At 38.4% G+C, this 24,805-nt stretch overlaps 1 protein-coding gene and 1 pseudogene across 1 annotated transcript; both read right to left on the bottom strand.

Annotated features, from left to right (window-relative positions):
* Window positions 1-6,417: 6,417 nt before the first annotated feature.
* On the bottom strand, window positions 6,418-7,750 carry LOC110304012 (sugar phosphate exchanger 3 pseudogene; annotated as a pseudogene).
* Window positions 7,751-20,538: 12,788 nt separating this feature from the next.
* Window positions 20,539-24,306, bottom strand: LOC110303312 (olfactory receptor 1078-like). Its single transcript, XM_021174392.2, has 2 exons — window positions 24,271-24,306; window positions 20,539-21,706 (listed from the first exon to the last, which is right to left on the bottom strand). Exon 2 carries the CDS (start codon window positions 21,691-21,693, stop codon window positions 20,764-20,766), a length of 930 nt encoding a protein of 309 aa, XP_021030051.1. The 5' UTR covers window positions 21,694-21,706; window positions 24,271-24,306; the 3' UTR covers window positions 20,539-20,763.
* Between the last annotated feature and the right edge of the window lie 499 nt (window positions 24,307-24,805).

The raw sequence follows: 24,805 nt of genomic DNA, 5'->3' as shown, positions 1-24,805 counted from the left end.
GATTTAGACATACTTTGAACATGTGAACATTTATCATTCTGTGTCATATAAAGATACATAAATCATAAATGTTTATGAAACTAAAACTTCACTTGGACATAAATCATGGCTTAATGAGAACCAAAAGTTAAAAGACTTGTAGAAACAGACTTGTCGAAAGAAGCCAAAGCCCAGACTTGGTAAGAGACATATAAGAAGAGCTACCAGGGAGGCTAAGGCATAAGGATTACATATTTAAGGAATATACTATTGATGGGAAGTATGAACATCTTCAGTTCTGTTTTTCTCACACTGTAATCTTGAGTCAAACATTTCTTAAATCATTCCTGTCTGTAAAGTGAGGTCAAGTCTAGCCTTAATGATTTGGTTAAACTGTGTATCAAAGAGTTTTATACTTCACTGGTGGGACACTTGTCTGGAATATTTGAGGCCTTGAACTTAACACCAGGCATAAAACTATAAAAATCCAAAGGCAGAACAAGGAAAAGGACTCATAAAGATCAAATGAGAAAGTAGTAACAGCCTGTTCAATAATTCCACTGAGGCAGACACACTTTGAACATGTGAACATTCAGAACAGAGAAATAAGCAAAGGACAAATACAAATAGCACATTTTCATTTGTTTGTGTATATAATATAGAATTTTAAATGACAGGAAAATAGAAAGAAGACTACTTGGAAGAAAGAAGGAGACCATCAAAAGTGGTGGTGTAATTACAAACGAATGTTGAGCATGACTGCAGTTCATTCTACACACCTATACACACATAACAGGGGGACCTAGTTTATTATATAATTGATATTTGCCAAAAATGTCAGAACAATTTGAAAGACAAAATATGTCTATTAGACCAGGCCTTCAAAATGTACAAATCTCCCACAACCACAAATAAACATACATGTGTACACATGCACACACACACACACACACACACACCACACCACACACACACACACACACACACACACACACCACACATACACACACAACACACACACACAACACACCACACACACACCACACACACAACAGACACCACACACACCACACACACCACACACACACCACACACACACTGGAATATCAACTAGAAAAGGTTATGGGAAAAGTCAATCTATACCTGAAAAGAGTTCTATTTTTAAACATGAAATAAACATACACTGTTTCTACTCAATAAATAAAAATAATATTCAACATTTGCAATGAAGGAAGTAAACAAATAAGAAAATAACAAGTTTTTTTTTTTAGTTCATCAGTAAAGAAATAATTGCAGGCAAATCATTCTAATATGTCACTTTCCACATTTTAAATGTGATTATATTACATGAATTAAGGTAGCTGCAGGTAATGAACCTTATGAACTCTTGCAACAGTACAGACATTGTTCATCTGGATCTTTCTTATTAACATGACATTATGTACATCTTAAGAAGAGAAGGCATGCACTTGTTGTGGTATATGTAACTTTAAAATCAGTCTTTTCTGTTTACACATTCTACAATTTCCAGGATATATGAACATAAGTTCTTTTTTAGATGGAACAATTTATGGGTTCACAAACCATAGTTTTATGATCATCCTTCCAAAATTATCCCTTAAAGATTAGTCCTCACCCCAATACTAAGTTCAGTGCATTCTTTTCTTTTCAGCTTCATGAATCAATGAATTCCACAACCAACCCAGAAAGCCTCCCTTGAATCTTGCATCTCCCAGTTTTGTCTAAGCTAACTTTGCTGTCAGGTACATTTTCTGAACTGTTGCTGCAATACCAGCAGAGCTCCTGGACTCACCTGGATGAATCTCTGAAAGGTATGTCTATGTCTCTAAGCACAAATTCCCTTCTGAATGGCTATTGTTAGAGAATGAAGCTGTGATTGTCTCATGAACAGGGACTAAGAGAGGCATTAATCCCCACCAGAATCAGGATTTCAAAATGAGAAAAATTAATGTGTAGCTCAAGTTTGAAAATCAGAAGGACTACGCTGGGGAGACACTCAAAGGTGACAACAACTACTACCTTGAGAATATTTCCTTCCTGTTATTGCAAGTCTTAAGCACATGATTTCCCTATGGGACTTTGTTCCACACAGAAAGATAATTGTTCCTAAAGATTGCTCTCAAAAGAATAGGTTAGGAGCCCAGGTGATGCATTCCTTTTCCTTCCCTGTAAACTTTCTTGCTTTAACCTCTCCCCAGTTTCTCTTCCATCCTGATTTAAGGTTTCAAACAAAGTCTAAAGCTATTAAAAATGTCTTAGATATATCCTCAAGTCACCAAACTACTGTCTCATCTTGGTAACTTCAGAAACACAATATTCAAGTGCAACCACAAGAAGAACTCTTTCCCCTTGATGTGAGACCATGGATCCTATTCTAATTGGCTTTATTTTCTTTTTCCAGAACAACGAAGAATATATTTCTAATTAGACAGGTAGAAAAAAGAAATTTATGCTACTATTCATAAGGCATCTAATAGTTATAATGTTGAGATTAGTCACTCACCAAGAATCTTAATAATTTTAGTGTGTTGACTTGAGTAAATTGTACTATTAATAACATAATTCTAAAGGTATAGAAAAGGCACCTCAAAGTTGTGTGTTTTGTACAAAGTTTCAAGTAAAATTTGGATGAACTTTGGAACTCCATTAAGACTTTCCTTCTTCCCAATTTTTTAGATCGGTTTTTAGGATGGCATATTATTTATTTAGTTCTGTATATTTGTATATGTACATGTCCTCATTATAACATACACGTGGAGTTCAGAGGTCACTTTCAAGACTCAGTTCTTACTCTTTACAAAGTAGCTCCTGAGGACTGAACTCAGGTTGTCAGGCTTATTAGCTAGCAGCTTATCAAATATTACACTAGTCCATATTTGCTGGATTTTTAAATTTATTTTGTTTTATTGGATATTTTATTTATTTATTTTTATTAGATATTTTCTTCATTTACATTTCAAACGCTATCCCCTTTCCTAGTTTCCTCTTCAAAAGTCCCCTATACCCTTCCCCTACCCTGCTCCCCAACCCACCCACTCCCACTTCCTGGCCCTGGCATTCCCCTGTACTGAGGCATATAATCTTCACAAGACCAAGGGCCTCTCCTCCCACTGATGGCCATCTAGGCCATCCTCTGCTACATATGCAACTAGAGACACAAGCTCTGGGGGGGTACTGGTTAGTTCATATTGTTGTTCTGTTCCTTCTTAGAATGGCTAACAAAATACCCATGGAAGGAGTTATTTTATTTATTTACATTTCAATTGTTATCCCCTTTCCTTGTTTCCCCTCTGGAAACCCTCTATCCCATTGCCCACCACCTGCTTCCATGAGAGAGTTCCCCCACCCCCACTCACTCTTCCTCCCTGCCCTGGCATTTCCCTACACTTGAGGCATTGATACTTCCTAGGAACCAGGGCCATTCCTCCCATTAATGCCAGATAAGGCCATCGTCTGCTACATATGCAGCTGGAACCATGGGTTCCTCCATGTATTCTCTGTGGTTGGTGGTTTGGTGCCTGGGAGCTCTTGGGGGTCTGGTTGGTTGATATTGTTTTTCTTCCTATGGGGTTGCAAACCCATCCAGCTCCTTAAGTCCTTCCCCTAACTCCTCTGGTTGATTTTCTCAAAAAATAAATAAATAAATAAATAAATAAATAAATAAATAAATAAAACAGCTCTGGGTTTTCTTGATTCTTTGTATAGATCTCTTTGTTTCTACTTGGTTGATTTCACCCCTGAGTTTGATTATTTCCTGCCATCTACTCCTCTTGGGTGTATTTTACTTCTTTGGTTCTAGAGCTTTCAGATACTCTCTTAAGCTGCTAGTATATGTTCTCCCCAATTTCTTTTTGGAGGCACTCAGAGCTATGAGTTTTCTCCTTAGCACCTCTTCTTTGTGTCCCACAAGTTTTGGTATGGTGTAACTTCATTTTCATTACATTCTAAAAACTCTTTAATTTCTTTTTTTCTTTCCAAGTTATTGTTGAGTAAAGAGTTGTTCTGTTTCCATATGTATGTAGGATTTCTGTTGGTTTTGTTTTTATTGAAGACCAGCCTTAGTCAGTGGTGATCTGATAGGATGAATGGGATTATTTCAATCTTATTGTATCTGTTGAGAATTGTTTTGTGTCTGATTATATGGTCAGTTTTGGAGAAGGTACCACTAGGTGCTGTGAAGAATGTATATTCTTTTGCTTTAGAGTGAAATTTTCTATAGATATCTGTTAAATCCATATGGTTCATGACTTGTTAGTTTCACTGTGTCTCTATTTAGTTTCTGTTTCCATGATCTCTCCATTGTTGAGAGTGGAGTCTTGCAAGATTGTTATGTGAGGTTCAATGTGTACTTTTAGCTTTAGTAATATTTCTTTTATAAATGTTGTTGCCCTTTCATTTGGGGCATAGATGTTCAGAATTGAGTGTTAATTTGGTAAATTTTTCTTTTGATAATTATGAAATGTCCTTCCTCAACTTTTTTGATAACATTTGGTTGAATGTCAATTTTATTCAATATTAAAATGGCTACTAGAGCTCATTTCTTGTGACCATTTGCTTGTAAAAAAATTTTTCAAGCATTTTACTCTGAGTGTCTGTCTTTGTCACTGAGGTTTGTTTTTATTGGGGTAATTGAGTCTATTAATGTTAAGAGATATTAAGGATCAGTAATTGTTGTTTCCTATTACTTTAGATGCTAGAAGTGGAGTTAAGTTTATGTGGCTATCTTATTTGTGGTCTGTAGAAAGGAGATTAATTTCTTGCTTTTTCTTGGGAGTAGTTTCCCTCCTTGTTTTGGAGTTTTCCATTTATTTTCCTTTGTAGTACTGCATTTGTGTAAAGATATCCTTTAAATTTGGTTTTGTCACAGAATATCTTGGTTTCACCATCTATGGTAATTTAGAGTTTTGGTGGGTATAGGAACCTGGGCTGGCATTTTTTGTTCTCTTAGGGTCTCTATGACATTTGTCCAAGATCTTTTGGCTTTGAGATTCTCTGTTGAGAAGTCTGGTGTAATTCTGATCAGTATGCCTTTATATGTTACTTGACCTTTTTTTCCTTATTGCTTTTAATATTCTTTGTTTTGTGCATTTGATGTTTTGATTATTATGTATTGAGAGGAATTTCTTTTCTGGTACAATCTATTTGGGGCTCTGTAGGCATCTTTTATATTTATGGGCATTTCTTTTTTAGGTTAGGAAAGTTTGCTTTTATAATTTTGTTGAAGATATTTGCTGGTCCTTTGAGTTGGCATTCTTCATTCTCTACTATACCTATTATACTTAGGTTCGGTCCTTTCATTGTTTCCTGGATTTCATGAATGTTTGAGATAGGAAATTTTGCTTTTTGTATTTTCTTTTTTTTTTTTTTTTTAACCAAACAACCGCTGGATGTTTATTACAAAAGCGGGGGTTTGTTTCTCCTACCTTCCTATGTTTTGTGTTTTCCCTTTATGTCAGTGACTGAACAGGAAAGTGGTCAGAAATCTGTAGTATTTCTGCAAGTTCATCAATACATACTTTGAAGCATAAAGCAAGAGGTGGAAGAATATTTCCTAACCCAAGGTGAATTAGGTATTCCTCAAAATTGTACATTTTCCTCCTAGTTTACATAATTTAAAATGTATGTACAGAATGACCTTAAAGTATTGATTCTTGTAGAATTCATAGTCTTGAAGACATTCACACTACAATCTTCTAAAGGGCAGGCCTCAGGCCCTAACAATCCACTAACATGATTCAAAACATACACTTCACACCCCCAGGACAAAGAGCCTTTGTCTTTTCTCTAAGTGTGGTCCGTCTTCTGCTGAGGGAACTCCAGGAACCTGGCTGCGCTGCGACAGAGACCAATCTTCCAACAATAAGGCTACAAGAACAGCTTCTCAGAGGGTCTTGTGACCCAGCCATGGCACAGTGTGGTCTTTCCACCTTGGTAAAGGTGTGTTTCGTCCACGGCAGGCCTGTAGCATCATCTGGACTCAGCTCTGCTCTGATGCCTTAATCGTGATCCACTATCTGCAAATGTGGTATCAGAGCTCCGTACCATAGTCTTCTCATCAATACAACATGATTCTGCCTCCTGATCACTTAGCTCCTGATCACCATAGGTTGAAGAACAAGGGTCCAGGACCAAAACTGGTATTTAATGTTAAAGGGATAAACTGACAAGCCCAACAAAGATGCTGGCAGGTTCATTTTCCTTTCAGTACATTCACAAATGTAATAAAAGTCTCCAGGAACTGCTGTAGTATACAAAAATAATTTGCCCCTTCCTTGCCTGTGTCTGGGGTAGCTGGCAGTGTTGTAGGATGCCTGACAAGCCAAAGCTCCATTAGTGTTTAGAGAACTCCACACGAGTGAACTGAAGGCCTATGGGCCCTCATAAGCTTCCCAGTCTGTCCTCTCCTGTGGAAACCCATCATTCATTAAGTGAGTGAGTTTGTCTCCTTTGCACAAGAGAGAATACTTCCCTCACTATTAATGGCGAGATAAACAGAATTGTACAACTTGTCATGAGAATAAAAAAGTAGAAAACCCACATCCATCCTAAGTTGTCCTGGACCAAAGACACCAGATACTGGCCCACAGCAGCACCAATACTCCCTGTTCCATTGACGATCCCCGTGACAGTCTCCAGAGCCTCGCTGCTCCCTTGGATCAGTTCTTGGCAACCCAAGTCTGCAGAAATAGCAGAGCTAACCATATTGGATGGTCTAACGATAAAAAACCCTGTAATGGTCATCAGAAGCACATTGATGGACTTACTGTTTGGAGAGCAACTATACCCAACAAGGGTCCCAACGGCCAGGAAGAGGCTGAGGGTCAGCACAGGTGCTCTCTTCTGCAGTACGTCAGAGATGAAGCCTTGCAGAGTCCCACCTATGATACCTCCGACGTTGTACCAAATGGACAGCTTGTCAGCTTCCGCTTCCTTCCACCCGAAGTTGTTACTCAGATAAAAGGGCAGGCAGAAGAAGAAGGAGTAGTTCACTAGCTTCAGGCAGGTGTAGGCCAGTGAGTACGGGATGACCCCAGGAAGGCAGCAAGCCTGATGAAAGCTTATGGCCTTCACTTGGACGACAGTCCTGTCCTCCTGGATCGAATAGTTAGGCTCATAGTCATCTTCATTTTCAGCACCATCGATGAGTGGCCTCTGTGAATCTTCTTCCGAGCTTTCCTCTGCCTCAATACTTGGGAGACCAATTTCTTCTGGTGACACTGGAAGTCCAAAGAAGATGACGATCCCACGAGCAAACTGCACAGATGCCGTCACCAGAAAGGCATACTCATAACCATACTGGAGAACCGATGAAGCCAGGAATGCTCCCAAAATATTGCCCACCGAAGCACAGGCACTCCAGAGACCAAAGACAACTCCTCGGCACGAATACAGAAGAGCACATGCCAAAGACAGAACCATTGCAAATTCAGCCGATCCCCTATGATGCTGTTTAGAGAACTCCACAGCATATGAGAACAGAAAAACAGTATCTAGTGTTCCAAGAAAGAGTGGCTTCCTCTGTGCTGGGAAATAGGTGGTTGCTGCTCCAGATCTCTGCAGGCAGGTCAAGTGATGTGTTAAAAGCATTTGGGGTCCAGTGCTTAGAGATACTGACTTTCACATTGCTAAACTTTTTTCTTGATGCATGGAGTAATGAATAGCTGAAGAACGTGAGCAGGAACACAGCAACGTGGTGATGACTGAAGCTGGTGAGGAGAGCTCCTCTCTGCAAAAATCGTGGCCAGGCCATGCTCTTCCCACCTCCCTCTTCACCTTGACCTCAGTCCTCCCAGTGACTGAGTTACATTGTTTCTTCTTTCACTCCTGCATGGTCTGCACCACTATCCAGTTCACTCTCCCACCAGGCTTTCTGGGAACCAGATTACATGCCATCTCCCCAATGAGTCTTTTCTTCTCCCAGGCCTGGCCCGCTTCCTTCCCTGTATCCTCACAGCTGAATTCTGAGACCCGCCGAAGAACCCAATCCGCTAGACTCTGCTCCCGCTGTCCCCGCTGCCACCTCACCCAGCGGGATGTGCTTTTTGTATTTTCTTTCACTGTTGTGTCCATGTCTTCTATAGTATCTTCTACATCTTAGATTTTCTCTTTATCTCTTGTATTCTGTTAGTGATGCTTGCATCTGTGACTTCTTGCTCTCTTTCCTAGGTTTTCCATTTCCAGAGTTGTCTCCCTTCATTATTTCTTTATTGTTTCTATTTTCATTTTTACATCCTGGATGGTTTTGTTCAATCCTTTCACCAGTTTGTTTGTGTTTTCCTGTATTTCTTTGAGGGATTTTTGTGTTTCCTCTTTAATAGCTTCTACCTGTTTACCTGTATTTCTTTTATTTCCTATATTTATTTCCTAATAATAAATATTATTTATTTCCTATTGTATTTCCTATATTTCTTTTATTTATTGCATATTTTCTTCATTTACATTCCAAATGTTATCCTCTGTCCTGCTTCCCTGGAAATCCCCTATTCCTTTCCCCTTACCCTGATTCTATGAGGGTGTTCCCCCACCCACCCACTCACTCCCACCTCCCCACCCTTGAATTCCCCTACAGTGGGACATCGAGCCTTCACAGGACCAAGGGCCTCTTCTCCCATTGATGCCCAACAAGGCCATCCTTTGCTACATATGTGGCTGGAGCCATGGGTCCCTTCATGTATATGCCTTGGTTGGTGGTTTAGTCCATGGAGCTCTGGTGGGGGGAGGTCTGGTTGGTTGACATTATTTTTCTTCCTATGGGATTGCAAACCCCTTCAGCTCCTTCTATCCTTTCTCTAACTCCTCCCTAGGGGACCTCATTAAGGACCCGTCATCTGTTCAATAGTTGGCTATGAGATTCTGCCTTTGTATTTGTCAGGCACTGGCAGAGACTCTTAGGAACCATCTTTATCAGGCTCCTGTCAGCAAGCACTTCTTGGCATCCACAATAGTGTGTGCGTTTGGTGACTGTATATGGGATAGATCCCCAGGTGGGGCCTTTCCTTAAGTCTTTGATCCACATTTTGTCCATATTTGCTCCTGTGAGTATTGTGTTCCCTTTTCTAAGAAGGACTGATGCACCCACACTTTGATCTTCCTTCTTCTTGAGCTTCATACGGTCTGTGAATTGTATCTTGGGTATTCCGAGCTTTTGGGCTAATATCCACTTATCAGTGAGTGCATACCATGAGTGTTCTTTTGCTATTGGGTTACCTCACTCAGATAATATTTTCTAGTTTCACCTATTTGCCTGAGAATTTTATGAATTCATTGTTTTTAATAGCTGAGTAGTAATCCGTTGTGTAAACGTGCCACATTTTTTGTATCCTTTCCTCTATTGAGGGACATCTGGGTTCTTTTCAGCTTCTGGCTATTATAATTAAGGCTGCTATGAACAGAGTGGAGCATGTGTCCTTGTTATATGCTGGAACATCTTTTGGGTGTATACACAGGCATGGTATAGCTGGGCCCTCAGGTAATCCTATGCCCAATTTTCTGAGGAACTGCCTGACTGATTTCCAGAGTGGCTGTTTAAGAATTTTTATGCCCTTCTTAAAGTATTCTATCATCATTATGAAATGTGATTTTAAATAAGAATTGCTTTTTAGGTATGAAGTATCCAGAGCTTTCTCTGATGGAAGAACTGGGCTCTGATGATGCCAAGTAGCCCTGGTTTCTGTTGCTTATGTACTTGTGTTTGTCTCTCTCCATCTGGTTATCTCTAGTGTTATCTGGTTTTTCTAATTCTGACTTGGAGCTTTCCCCTCCTGTGAGCCTGTGGTCTTAGGTGTTTCAGCACTCCTTGGAGTCCAGCTTTCTCTGTGATCCTAGGTGTGTCAGCACTCTTGTGAGACCTGTGATCTTAAGTGTGTTAGCACTCCTGGAAGACCTGCTTTCTCTGTCAGGATTGGAGTATGGATAGTTGTGGCACAGTGTTAGCTCATGGGTATAGATGGAGAACTGAAGGATCCTGTCCCTGGCTGGTCTGTGGTTTCTGGGTCCTGTGGGTTCTAGGCAGATCCCACTTGGGCCTGGTATTTTGGCAGCAATACTCTCATTTGCTCTTTAATTGCCTCTATAATCTTCATAAATTTAAATTTAGGGTCATAGTCTTGCTCCTGTGATTAATATCCAGATGTATACAACACTATATTTTAAAAATGTGGGCTTGTGAGATGGCTCAGTGGATAAGAGCACTGATTGCTCTTCCAAAGGTCCTGAGTTCAAGCCACATGGTGGCTCACAATCACCCATAATGAGATCTGATGCCCTCTTCTGGTGTCTGATGACAGCTACAGTGTACTTATGTATAACATAAATAAACATCTACAAAAAATGTAAGGTCAAAGTTCTGCCAGTTTTCCTGGAGGTATATTGCCACCTAGGACAGCAGGTGAGTTCCCCATGTCCCAAATGTACGTTAGGAAATCCAGGGAGTGCTCTCAGAGGATAGCTCAGTTCTAGTGATGCCATATTTTCCTGGATTTTGTTGATTGTGTTATTACACTGACCTTTAGCCATCTGGTTGTCCCTGTGTATGCTGGCCTGGTGGTCCCTGATGGCAGTTGGCCTCTGGGACTACAAATAGAGCTGGTAATCCCTGATGGCTGCATGAATGTATGATTGCAGATAGAGCTGTTTGTCACAGATGGGAAGAGGCCTCCTGGGATGCAGACAGAGCTGATAGTTTTTGATCCCTTCAGGCTTCTGTTTGTTGTGTGTGGCAGCTGGCCTCCAGGGATGCAAGCAGAGCTTATTGTCCTGGATGTCACCAGGCCTCCTGGGTCATACATAGGCTGAACTCTGGTCTGGGAAATGGAATATAGATCCAGGATTGCAGGTAGAGATGTGGACTGGAAGATAGAGCATAGAGTGTATGGGGAAAACTTAATGAGTCATGGGATTTCTGGGTGACCCAGCAGACAAGTTTTGTGACATGCAAATCTCACCTGGATGTTTCAGGTGGTAATAGGCCTCCAGGGATGCAGGCAGAGCTTTGGTCTTAAATTTTTTAATATGGTTTTGTATTATCAATCACAGAAGAAGCTGACCAAGATTTTCTGTAAAGTGCATTTTTGTGGTGTTTCTTTCTTTTGCTTTACTGTGTACAAGCCTTTTAATCTGTTGCAAGTCCATCTATCAATTACTGCTATTTATTCCAGGGCATTACAGTCTGTTTAGAGAGTCATTACCAATGCTTACATCTTGAAATATTTTATATAATATTCCTCTAGTGACTTCACACTTGAAATGACCCTAGAACTTTCATGAGCCATTTGAATAAAGCATGCAGACACCCAGAAACAATCAAAATGTAGTATATGACTGCTATAATTGTTTGCTTGCCTCAGGATTCCATGAAGTCTTTGGAAAGAAGATGTAGGTGGAAACATGTCAGCAACAGATGAGTAGAAATATATGGGAGTTAAGAAAAGGAAATCTAATCATATGGCTAGGCTAATTGGAACAGGTTCCACATGCTCATAACTTTGTATGTGGACACAGAATCCAAATAGGGGGAGCTCTAGCACTACTTCTTGGAAAATTCAAGAAACAGAAAGTTCATGATACATGTTTCCTCTCTCAATTTCATGAGACTCATGAGTTTCCCCAGGGATGAAGAAAGCAGTACAAAATTCTATCTAAACAATTTTTCATAAGATACCAGCAAGGTCCTTTACCCATGTCAGGTGAAGTCATGAGTCAATAATGTTAAACAATCATGGCATCATTGTTACTTAACACTCCCCTGAACACACACATTCTTATGTTTCAGTTATTTTAGTATCACCTTGACTGCCCAAGGAGTCTTGTACCTGTGGGTGTGTTCACATTAACAAGGTAACCACTGTAACACACTTAGATTACTGCCCTGACAAATTTCTGACTAGTGGAAATGGTAGCAATACATTATCCAGCTAGAGAGTACAGGGACTGTATAAATTATATATATATATATATATATATATATTTCTATACATATATATACACATATGCATGTGTCTGTGTGTAAACCTAAAGAATGTTTTGTTTTAAGATGCAAATATTTATATGCACATTTATCATTGTGTCTGTGCATACAAGTGCTTATATTCACAGGAATGCAACACCAATCCCTTGTTGCCACAGTTATCAGAGATCACAAACAAGCTCAACATAGGTATTAGGAATGACATTCCGATCCTCTGAAAGAGCAGCTCCCTCCTTTAAACACTGCCATTTCTCCATTCCTAGTCCAAAAACTTTCTACAATCAATCAGACCATCACTTTGAAACTATGAATCATTATCACAACACAAAGTGGTAAATAAACCAAAAATGATGTGCTGATTGTGTGACTTGCTATCATTAATATAAGAACAGTATATGGTGATACACAGACCTGGAATCCAAACACTTAATAAAACAAGGTAGGAAGATCACAAAACCAACCTGAACTATGTAACAATGAGACAAATGGATAACAATCCTCTTCTGTAACACTGGAGAAATGTAAACACTATGAAAATTACAATTATTCTTATCTAAATTTATATTAAGAATGCTACTTTAATATTCATTTTTCTGTAAATATAGTCACACAATATGGGATAATTTGACGATCTAATCAGTAAATGTATTTTCCTTTGTTTTCCTGGCTGCATTGGGCAACAGACTTTTGGTCCATTTTAATAGCCCATCAGTATACCCTTCTGGCACCACTATCTTTACTGCCCTATGGATGCCTTGAGACAGTTCACTAAGACAAGCTGATTAAGGTAAGCTGATTACCCTGTCTCCTGAAGAGACACATAAACCAGTCTGAAACATTTATTTTCTAAGACAAGGTCCCATTGTGTATCTCTGCCTGACCTGTAATTTGCTATGCAGACCAGAGTGGCGTAGCTTTAACAGAGATCTGCCTGCCTTTGCGTCCTCAATACTGCAATTAAAACTACATGCCCTATATACGACTTCCCTGACTCATTTGTATAGATTGGGAGAGAGTTGGCAGCCTTGGCTTGATTTTAGTGAGATTGTTTCAAGTTTCTCTCCAATTAATTTGATGTTGGCTAGTGATTTTCTGTATACCATTTTGATTATGATTAGATATATGCCTTGCACTCCTCATCTCTATAATTCTTGTAACATGAAATTGTTTTGGATTTTGTCAGAAGGTTTTACATCAATAAGGAGTTGATCACATGATTTTTTTCTTTCAGTTTGTTTATATGGTAGATTACAATGACAGATTTTCATATATTGAAACATCTCTGCATTCATGAGTTGATGTTTCTGATGTGTCCCATCAAAATTCAAACTCAATTCTTCACAGAGACAGAAAGCAATTCTCAACTTCCTATGGAACATAAAAAGAACAGGTTAGCTAAAACAAATTCTCAACAGTAAAAGAACTTCTAGGAGAATCACTGTCTTGATTTCAAGTTGTACTATATAGCAATATTGATACATATTTTTTTTAAAAACCCACATGGTATTCATACAGAGACAGACAGGTAGATCAGTGGAACAGAACTGAAGATGCAGAAATAAATCTACACACCTCTGGTCCCTTGCTCATTGACAAAGAAGCCAAAACCATAGAGTGGGAAAAAAAGACAGTATTTTCAACAAATGGTGTTGATCTAACTGGCAGTCTATATATAGAAGAATACAAATTGATTCATTTTCTCTCCTTGGATAAAGCTTAAGTCCAAGTGGATCAAGGAATTCCACATAAAACTAAATACACAGAATCTAATAGAAGAGAAAGTGGAAGATAGCCTCAACACATTGGCTTACAGTTAAATTTCCTGAATAGAACACTAATGACTCAGGCTCTAAGATAAACAATTGACAAATGGAACCTCATGAAACTAAAAAGCTTCTGTAAGATAAAGGACACTGTCAATAGGACAAAATGGAAGCCTGCAGATTGGGAAAAGGTCTTTACCAACCCTACATCTCAGAGAGGGCTAATATACAAAAAACTCAAGAAGTTAGACTCCAGAGAACAAAATAACCCTATTAAAAATGGAGTACAGTGTTAAACAGAGAATTCTCAACTGAGGAATCTCAAATGGTTGAGAAGCACTTAAAGAAATGTCCAACATCCTTAGTCATCAGAGAAATGCAAATCAAAACAACCCTGAGATTCCACTTTAAAACAATCAGAATGGTGAAGATCAAAAACTCAGGTAACAGCAGATGTTGAGGAGTATGTGGAAGAAAAGAAATACTCCTTTGTTGCTGATGAGACTGCAAGCTGTTACAACCACTTTGGGAATCAATCTGGCACTTCCTCAGAAAATTGGAACTAGTTCTACTTCTGGGCATATACCCAAAAGATGTTCCACCATATCACAATAATGCATGTTTCACTATGTTCATAGCAGCCCTAATTATGAAAACCAGAAGCTAGAAACAACTCAAATGTCCCTCAATAGAAGAATAGATACAGGAAATGTGGTACACTTACACAATTGAATATGACACATCTATTAAAAACAAGGACTTCAAGGAATCTTGCAGGCAAATGAATGGATCTAGAAAATATACTGACTGTGGTAACCCAGATACAACAGGACATGTGTGGTATGTACTCACTGATTAGTAGATATTAGCTCCAAAGCTCAGAATACCCATAATACAATTCAAAGACCATATGAACCTTAACAAGAAGGAAAGCCCAAGTGTGGATGCTTCAATCCCTCTTAGAAGGGGAACAAAATAATCACTAGGGACAAAGGGAGGGACAGCTCTCAGTGGGAGAGGGCAGGGGGAGGGGGGAAGGCAAAAGGGGAGATGAGATCAGGTAAGGGAGGAGACAGGAGAAAAGTCCAGAGAGCCAAGAGAATGAATAGAAATATGTAGCAGTGAGGGGTAGGAAATAGGGGAACCATTAGAAAGTGCCATAAGCCAGGGATTCAAAAAACTCCTAAGACCCAATGAGGATGACATTAGCTGAAATTCCCAACAGCGGGGAGATAGAACCTGAAGAGGTCACATTCTGTAGATAGACATGGCACCCAGCTGAGGAATTGGGCCACCCACCCACCTTAAACTTTTTAATCCAGAATTATTCCTGTCTAAAGAAAATGTAGGGACAGAAAATGGAGCAGAGATTGAAGGAAAGGCCATCTACACCAAACCCGGACACTATTGCTAATGCCAAGATATACTTGCAGATAAGAGCCCCTCTGGTATGGAGATGATCTGCTATCACCTGACTAAGATAGATGCAGCTACTCACAACCTACCAATGGACTGAGCCCATGGTCCCCAATGGAAGAGTTAGGGTAAGGACTGAAGAAGCTAAAGAGTATTACAATCCCATAGGAAGAAAAACAATATCAATTCACCGGGACCCTCAGAGCTCCCATGGACCAAAACACCAACCAAAGAGTATACACGGGCTGGATTGTGTGTCCTGCTACATATGTAGCAGAGGACTGCCTTATCTGGCATCATTGGGAGGGGAGGCACTTGGTCTTGTGGAGTCTTGATGCTTCAGAGACAGGAATGCTAGAGGGATGAAGTGGGAGTGGGGGGATGGGAGCATACCATCTCAGAGTCAAAGGGGGAGGGGGAAGCGGTTGCAACATATGAAATGTAAATTAATAAAATAATTTATAAAAGCTCTCTCTCTCTTTGTGTGTGTGTGTGTGTGTGTGTGTGTGTGTGTGTTAGGATATTGATCCTTGTTGTAGGTAGTACATCATTTGGAATGGGCTTAGAAGACTTAAAGATTTAGCCTACTTCCCTTTATCTCTCTGCTTCCTGTATGTGTTTAAGATAGGATCTTTTAGATTCCTATTCAGGTATCTTGTTTCCACATTTTCTGTGTTGTTATGTGTTCTTCCTCTGGAAACATGATTGAAGATAAATTCTCTTCTTCTATAAGTTTCTTCTTATGATAGTTTATCATAATAGCAACAGAAACATAAAGCACTTATACGTTTTTATTTTCATATACTTATTTCTATGAATTCCATATATCATAGGAAACATGTAATCACCTCTATAAATTTCAAACTTTGTACTTAACCATATGGTGATTATTTAAACTCTATTTAGTTTGTTACCGAATGAACCTCCCTGTGTACATACAACACATTTTCTAGATAAAAAATTCAAATCTCAAAGAAAAGAAATTTGTGCACCTTTAGCTTCTTAATTTAATGTTAAATAATCTGGATTTAACCACTGAACCATCTCAATCCCGTTGCTTACATCTAATGAAATTATAGTACAGTATCATCCTTGAGATATTTATATAGGTAATAGTTAATGTAAGAAAAGTTTGACCAAAACAAGGTCCATAGTGTTGCTCTTTTAATGCTGTAAAAAAAAATATTTTCTCAGTCTGTAGCCATTTAGAATATTTAATATATTTACCTGGTATTTTAGTCCTATCACTACCTAACTTTCCCCCCTAGTGCCCATGTGTGTCTAGACTGGGATTCTTGGCATGGTAACACTGCCATGTATAGATTTTATCTCATAGAGTTGGCTTTAAATCCATTTTTTTAATGTTATGGTTACTCTTCCCCCCCCCTCTCTCCTGTTAGATATTTTCTTTATTTATGTTTCAAATTTTATCCCATTTCTCCTCCAAAGCCTCCACATTCCATCCCCATATCCCTGCTTACTAACCTACCCACTCCTGCTCCCCTGTCCTGGAATTCCCCTACACAAGGGCATCGAACCTTACAAGACCAAGGGCCTCTATTCTCATTGATGATCAACAAGACCATCCTCTGCTACATATGTGGCTGGAGCCATGGGTCCCTCCTTGTGTACTCTTTGCTTGGTGGTTTAGTCCCTGGGAGCTCTGGGGGGTAGTGGTTGATTCTTATTGTTGTTCCTCCTACGGGGCTGCAAACCTCTTCAGCTCCTTTGTAACTCTCTCTATCTCCTCCATTGGGGACCATGTACTCAGTCCAATGGTTGGCTGTGAGCATCCACCTCCCTCTGTATTTCTCAGGTACTGCTAGAGCCTCTCAGGAGACAGCTATATAAGAGTGCTGTCAGCAAGCACTTATTGGCATCCACAATAGTGTCTGGCTTTGGCAACTGTATATGGGATAGATCCCCAGGTGGGAAAGTCACTGAATGGCCTTTCCTTCAGTTTCTGCTCCAAACTTTATCTCTGTATTTCCTCCCATGGGTATTTTGATCCTGCTTCTAAGAAGGACCTAAGTATCCACACTGTGGTCTTCCTCTCTTCTATACCTCTTATGCTTAGGTTTGGTCTTCTCATTGTGTCCTGGATTTCCTGGATGTTTTAGCTTAGGAGGGTTTTGCATTTTGCATTTTCTTTGACTGTTGTGTCAATGTTTTCTATGGTGTCTTTTGCACCTGAGATTCTCTGTTCTATCTCTTGTATTCTGTTGGTGATGCATGCATCTAAGACTCCTGACCTCTTTCCTAGGTTTTCTATCTCCAGAGTTCTTTCCCTTTGTGACTTCTTTATTGTTTCTATTTCTATTTTTAGATCCTGGATGGTTTTGTTCAGTTCTTTCACCTGTTTGCTTGTGTTTTTCTGTAATTCTTTAAGGAATTTTTGTGTTTCCTCTTTAATAGCTTCTACCTGTTTACCTGTGTTCTTCTGTATTTCTTTAAGGGAGTTATTTATGTCCTTCTTAAAGTCCTCTATCTGTTGCAGTAAGTCTACAACCCAAATAAGCTCTGGCAATGAACACACAACTCAGTTAATATGATTGCATGTAGTACGCCTAGATTGGGCAGATCTACCACTACACTACCATCTTCCACATCTATGAGATCCCTTAGAACTTGTGGTTTCTCCAGGCCATGTGCTTCTGCTCCACTTTTCTTCTTCCTTCTCCTCTGTGTCCTCTCCCTCTTTTATTTTCTCCTTCTTTTCTCTCTCCCCACCTTCCATTCTGCCTTCCCTTTGTCTGCCCAATCATCAGCTCTCTTTTATTTTACAAAATAAGGTGGGAAGCAGGTTTACAGGAAATCACCAGAGTGTTAATTTGTTCGCAGCCCAGATTTAACATCAAATATCATTAGCCCTAGGACTATCCACAACATTTATCAGCATCATGAGATGTGATTTTAAATCCACATCTTGCTTTTCCAGTATGTTGGGATATCAGGACTTGCTGTTCTGGGAGAACTGTGTTCTGATGATACCATGTAGCCTTGGATTCTGATCGTAAAGTTTTGGTGCTTGCCTTTTACCATCTGGTTATCTCTAGTGTTAGTTGGTCTTTCTGTCTCTGGCTTGAGCTTGTTCCTCCTGTGGGCCTGTAAGCCTATGTCAGCACTCCTGGGAGACCAGCTCTCCCCTGGCAGGGCCAGTGCACAGAGGGCTGTGGAACACCCCAGCTCCTGGGTGAAGATGGAGGCAGGAAGGAACCTGTCCCAACTACTCCACTGCTTCTGCGGCTGTATGCTCCTGGCTTTTTATGATTACTCTTATAGCACCGTTCCACTGTTGCACCAGTGTGTATATATCTTGCAGGCCCAAGTTTTAGCTTGTAGGGTTCATAGCTAGATAAAACTGATTTCTTTCTCTCTTTCATTACTGTGTATAGTACTTTCCAGTACTTGTAAATGATTGTTAATAGGGATGAAGTTTCTCCTTGAGCACCAGCTTGCTTTTTTCCATATTTGATACCATAAATACTAAGGGAAAATCTACTACTATTATTCTATTAAAGGAACTATTCAATAAAACAACTCTTAATGAAATATATATAAAATGTTTATACCCACATATGAGTCCATTTCTCACCCTTTATCAGAGTAATTTAGCAAACGCAAATACTCACAACTGAATAATGATTGGAGAGTGAGAGACATTCATGCATTTAGTCCAAAAAAGTATGTGTTTATTATAACCTCATTCTCAAGGCTAAGTATCTATGCTGAAGAGGAAGCAGAATGATTGAAAGAGTCAGAAGTGGTAGACAACTTTATGGAAATAGTATTTTCCAGACACAACAGGTCTGGTGCCCATACAAATTTACAGAGATTATGCAACATGAATAAGATCTAAATAAGCTCATGTCATACAAAATTCCAGCACAGACAAGGGAAAATAAACACAAAGTTCTTTTCCCAGCTAAGTTATTTGCAATTGATAGCTGCTGGGAGCTGGAAAATCAAGAAGAAGAGTAAACGGATTGGGAGGAACTGGGAGAGGAGAAAGCTTATGATCAAAATATGTTCTATGAATTAAGAAAAATCCTGCTTGGCTTGAAAAAATTTGCAATAATAAAGCCTTTCTGAATATGCAATTACTACAAAATAATTAAAAATCAAACGTTGAATGAATCTGAAATGCTTATAGCAGTAAATGATACAATAATACAATTTGTAACTTTACTGGACCCTTGGTCCTGACATTGCATGCAGCTATTTTGTGTTATGCATGGTATTATACCACATACTCTCCAAAAGTATTTTTTGAAACCATTTTCCCAGATGATAGACCAATGTATGTTATGTACTGCAGTGATTTTACTTTACAAATAATATTTCTAATTTTAAAGAAAGACATGGTTTTACTTATAAAAATACAGACTTCATACACTCCTAACTCCACTTTTCACAGTATAAATACCAAATTGCCATGTCTTTCCATTGGATGTCAGACCAACAAGCACATACATTGCATTTACATGGCATGTGTTTACATCTTCAACAACTGGTGAAGTTATATCTTTCTCAGAGAATTGTTTTAAAACATATTTCTTTATGATTCATTTTAACTCAGTATTTGACTTGTATTTGTACATTGTATAACCAGGTATGTTTGGTCACAGGAAACTTTCTCAGGCAAAGATATGTGGATTTTAAAGGTTTCATTGTTTTTTTTTTTTTTTTTTTTTTAAAGAAAGTCTGCCATGAAATTAATGGTAGAATGGATAGATTCATCGCCTCTTTTGCTTTTGGACTTGGGCAACAAGCTGAAAAAAAAAATGATCCTTAAGAGGAGATTACTGTTAGGTAGAAAAAAATCTGGCACTCAGTGCACAGTAAGGTGAATATGATTAACAATGATGCATGGTATGTGTTAAACTTCTGAGAACAAAGGACATTTGAATATACTCACTCTCAAAATTTGATTAATATTTAATGTGATAGATATGCCAGCTACCTTGACTTGACCACTACTCATTGTATACATGAGTTAAAACATGACATTATAGCCCACAAATAGATGCAAATATCAATATAAATGATGAACTGTTAAAGGCTGCAATCTTCCATTATAAAACATACTGATATATTAAAGCCCATATTATAAAAAACAATCGATGTAGTTATGTACAAAATTTGCATGCAGAAGAAAGTTATGCTCTCAGAACTTCCTCTACAAAAGGCTTATGAATTGTATTAAATACTAAATGCACCTTTTATTGTTAATATACAGTAAAACTCATGACTATCTTTCTGTAAAACAAATATTTCTGAACTTAATATACATCATGCTAGAAAAATGTACTTTTAAGATAATTTAGCTTATATCTTAAAAGGCAAGTTTCAGATGAGGTACATGCATTTTCAAATAGTTCTGGTCTGGTGTTTGGAATAACTGGGAAGTTGTGACAACGAGTGGAACAAATGCTGACAAAGTAGAACACTCAATCAAGGTTTGCATAAAGTACGAAGGTTGGACTAAAGTAATGCATACTCAAGAAAATAAATAAAACACTTTCAGCTTCTACTGTCTAATAATAGAATCCAAGCATCTTTGAAGCTTTGATGACTGCAATAAAAGTAAATTCTTCAACCCCAGGGAAAAGAAATCACTCATAGTTTTACCCCTAAGAGCCTCTTCAGGGCTCCTTTTACATCTTTATTCCTCAGGCTGTAGATGAAAGGGTTTAGCATGGGAGTCACCACTGTGTACATCACAGAGGCTGTTGCACTTGCTTGTGAGCTGTGACTTACTGCAGAACTGAGGTATACTCCTAGACCAGTGAAGTAAAATAAGGAGACAACGGAGAGATGAGATGCACAGGTGGAAAATGCTTTATACTTCCCCTGAACTGTGGACATTGCTCGTATGGAGGATACTATCTTGGAGTAAGAGTAAAGGATGCCAAACAGAGGAACAATGGCTAATAAAACAAGTGCAAAATACATGACCACATCATTGAGAAAGGTGTCAGAACAGGTTAGCTGTGCCACCTGATTCAATTCACAGAAGAAGTGTGGGATTTCCAAGTTTGTGCAGAAGGACAGCCGCAGCACCATCATGCTTTGTAACAAGGCATGCAGAACACTCACAATCCAGCATACAAGAACCAAAAATCCACAGAGTCTGCGATTCATGATACCAGTATAATGCAGTGGATGGCAGATGGCCACATAACGGTCATAGGCCATTACAGCCAGGAGGAAGTTGTCCAATTCCACAAAAATCAGAAAAAAGTACATCTGGGTGATGCAATCTGCATAGCTAATGGATTTTCTCTTTGTTTGAATATTCACAAGCATTTTTGGGACAGTGGTGGAAACAAAGCATATATCCACAAATGACAGGTTAGAGAGAAAAAAGTACATGGGTGTATGCAAGTTGGCATCTGAGATGATGGTGAGAATAATGAGCAAGTTTCCAACTACAGTGACCAAGTACATGGAGAGGAAAAGGCCACATATAACAGGCTGCAAGTTTGGGTCCTGTGAAAATCCCAATAGAAAAAATTCTAAAATATGAGTATTGTTTCTTGGCTCCATGTGCTGTATATCACTATGACAAAAAAATAACATCAGAAATATTCATGAAAATTGGCATTGTTAAAAGGAATAAACAATATAATTTGAATTCTACAGCAAACAAATTTCCTAATTTTATTCATGGGCATCTCTAGTGCTATTACTGATTAGGATTCCCTGTCTTACACTGAGATTTTTTTCCCTCAAGAGGTTATATATGCAACAGATTTAATTAGAAATTATTTCTTAAGGTTGAGAAATATGTATTGACTGCTGAGAAACAAAAGTCTCCACACATCAATGACAAACAAAAACATCCAGATAAAGAAATTATCAGTTTAATATTTTTCTGTATAAAATATTTTGTATAAACAAATTAACTATATTATAGGCATTAAATATTTCTGGTCTGTATAAAAAGCAATTATACATCAGTAAAATTCTTTTAAAATAAGTAATAATATGACACCAAAAAATGGTGGAGATTTTATGAATAAAAGTGTGTATAATGGAGTAAGCACACAGAAGTATATGTGAGGCATTGGAGTATAAAGACTGTAGCACAGTCTCAATAATCCATATCATCATCACCCAGAAATACTAGTTTCTACAGATGACCAGACATTGCTGGCAGAGAAGATGATCTAAGCAGAGACCACCAAGCCTGATAAGCTAAGACTCAACCAGCATGATAGAAGGAGAAAAGCACCCCTCCCAAGTTGTCTTCTGTTCTGGGAACACTACTAATATTTCTGGTTGTGATTCTAGTCTTTATTAGCTCAGCCATATCTCCATCTCTCCAAATACAAAATGAAAAATTGGTTAAAATATCTCAAAAAATTATATGATATACGAATAAATCCTAATAAAACCAATCATGTTATACAATATGCAAATAGCAATTGCAAGGAGGAAGAGAAGGAAGTGACGACAACGACGATGACGATGATGATGATAATTATGATTAAAGAAGAAGGAGAAGGATGATAGGATTATGTTGGGGGAGATGAACAGGAGGAGGAAGAGTAGAAGGGGTATGAAGAGGAGGAGATATAAAGAGTCAGGAACTTTTCTCAGAAATTTTTACCTGTCAGAAATAGTAACCAGAAAAAAAAAGCCCCCCAAAGTAGGTAATTTTTTTTCCCAGATATTCATCACCATATAGGAACCAATGTCAATGAGAAAGGGAAGTAATGACAACTCACACCACAGGAGGTCGAGAAATGTGGAGATTTCCCAGCTGGGATAGAAATGTGAGGGTAAACCTCATTCACAATATATGCTTATTACTTGTTATTAATTTTGGTATAAAGACATTCACTGAACAAAGTGGATACCTTGACTTCAATTAAATTCAATTTAATTTAATCATAGATCATAGATTAAATTAAATTAGTTTTCACTTTGTGTTATAAGAATCATATTGGAAAATATGAGTCCAGGAAATCCCAGTTCTGAGAACTATGCATATATAAACTCCCACAACCTCCACCATAGCACCTGAGCCTTTGTTGCTAGTGATCTATTCACACTAATTAGTTAATGGACATGCCATTTTTCCCTACTGTAGTACTCTAGAGTTTTTGCTTTTTAAAGCTTTTCACAAACAAATGAGCACAGCATTAAATTTTACTGACTTCCTTGGCTGATTTATGTGAACATACATACACGTATATGAAAAAAGTAATAATAGGGATAAAATGGACATAGGGTAAAATACATATGTTAAAGTGCTACATAACAAAAGGGTAGTTTATGCAGGCAAAACACAGTAATACTTCCTTGATAGAAAGCATTGGGAACTAGAATTAAAAGTGTTCAGCCTCAGTGTACAGGAGAAAGACTTTATCAGAGCCCCGGACCACAGAAAGAAAATGACTAATAAACATAAATTCACACAGTCTTGCAATATTGAAATAATTCTGAGGAGAAGGAGGGCAGAAGGCAGTTATGGAGGGGAAACTGGAAATGAGGATAACATTTGAAATGTAAATAAATAAAATAACCAAGAAAAAAGAAAACAGACACACAAAAAAAAGAAATAATTATGGACTAAGGCTGATAGGCATATGCTCACTCACGTATAACAGTTTCAATGTGGATACTCAGAGGAAAGGGTAATACACACTGAAAGGTTCACGTAGAACTTTTCTATTGCTTGGTATTTCTAGGTATTTTTCAAGAACTCCCTTCTCTGCATTCTTCTCAGTATAAACATAATTGAGTGTGTCTCATCTAAAAAAAAAATCCACTCCATAACTTATACCCTGTTTAGGAACTTCTTGTAATTTCAAAAATTCTCAGGATTAAATTATTTTACTAGAAGCATTTTAAGCCTTCTACCAATTCATTGTCAGCCAAGAACCTGGTGTTAATCAACTCAACATTCATTTCTCAGGTTAATATTATGAACCCATACAAATAATTAGCAGATAAATAGTAACAAATAAATAACATATTTTAAATAAATGATGAACCGCAAAGCAGGCAAGCCCAGCAATCCCAGTCTGGGCTAGGGACCCAGCTCTCAGCTAATAAGTGTTCTCACAATTCATTCTCGTCCCCTCCATGCAGTATCTACTGAGCTCTCCAACACACCTGGACACAAGGCTATGGAAGAAGATATCTGTGAAGATCCAGGTCTTTCTTTGATGGGTGAGGGTGGAGACTGAAGCTCTGCCTCACACAAGAAAGCAGGAAGGAATAATTCTATTGAAACTTAAGGCACCAAAAGATAGCCCACATCTTATCTAGCCTAGTGCTGTTCAGTCCGAGAGTCATCATAGGAGGCAGCTTCAGCTCTCTATATCTACTCATTAGACACAATCTTCTCTGCTTTCATCACTCTCTAACTTCACAATTTCCCTGTGGGACACTGGCCTGGATTCTCCTGATTCACTTTCCCTTGGGGTCCAGGTTACAATCCAGTAAATCTGAGTTTTTTTCCTTCTTCCTTTTCCATAGACTTACATACTGTCCAGAGACCTGACCTCACTGCTCACACTCCAATTCATGGTCTCTTTTTAAAGAGGCTGTTATTACATTTATACACACACACACACACACACACACACACACACACACATATATATATATATATATATATATATATACATATATTCCTAACTATAAC

This window comes from Mus caroli, unplaced genomic scaffold, assembly GCF_978045245.1.
Source record: "Mus caroli unplaced genomic scaffold, Mus_caroli_1 scaffold_9, whole genome shotgun sequence".
Lineage (NCBI taxonomy): Eukaryota > Metazoa > Chordata > Mammalia > Rodentia > Muridae > Mus > Mus caroli.
Note: the sequence above shows the minus strand (reverse complement) of the source record. Positions and strands in the feature narration are given on the sequence as shown.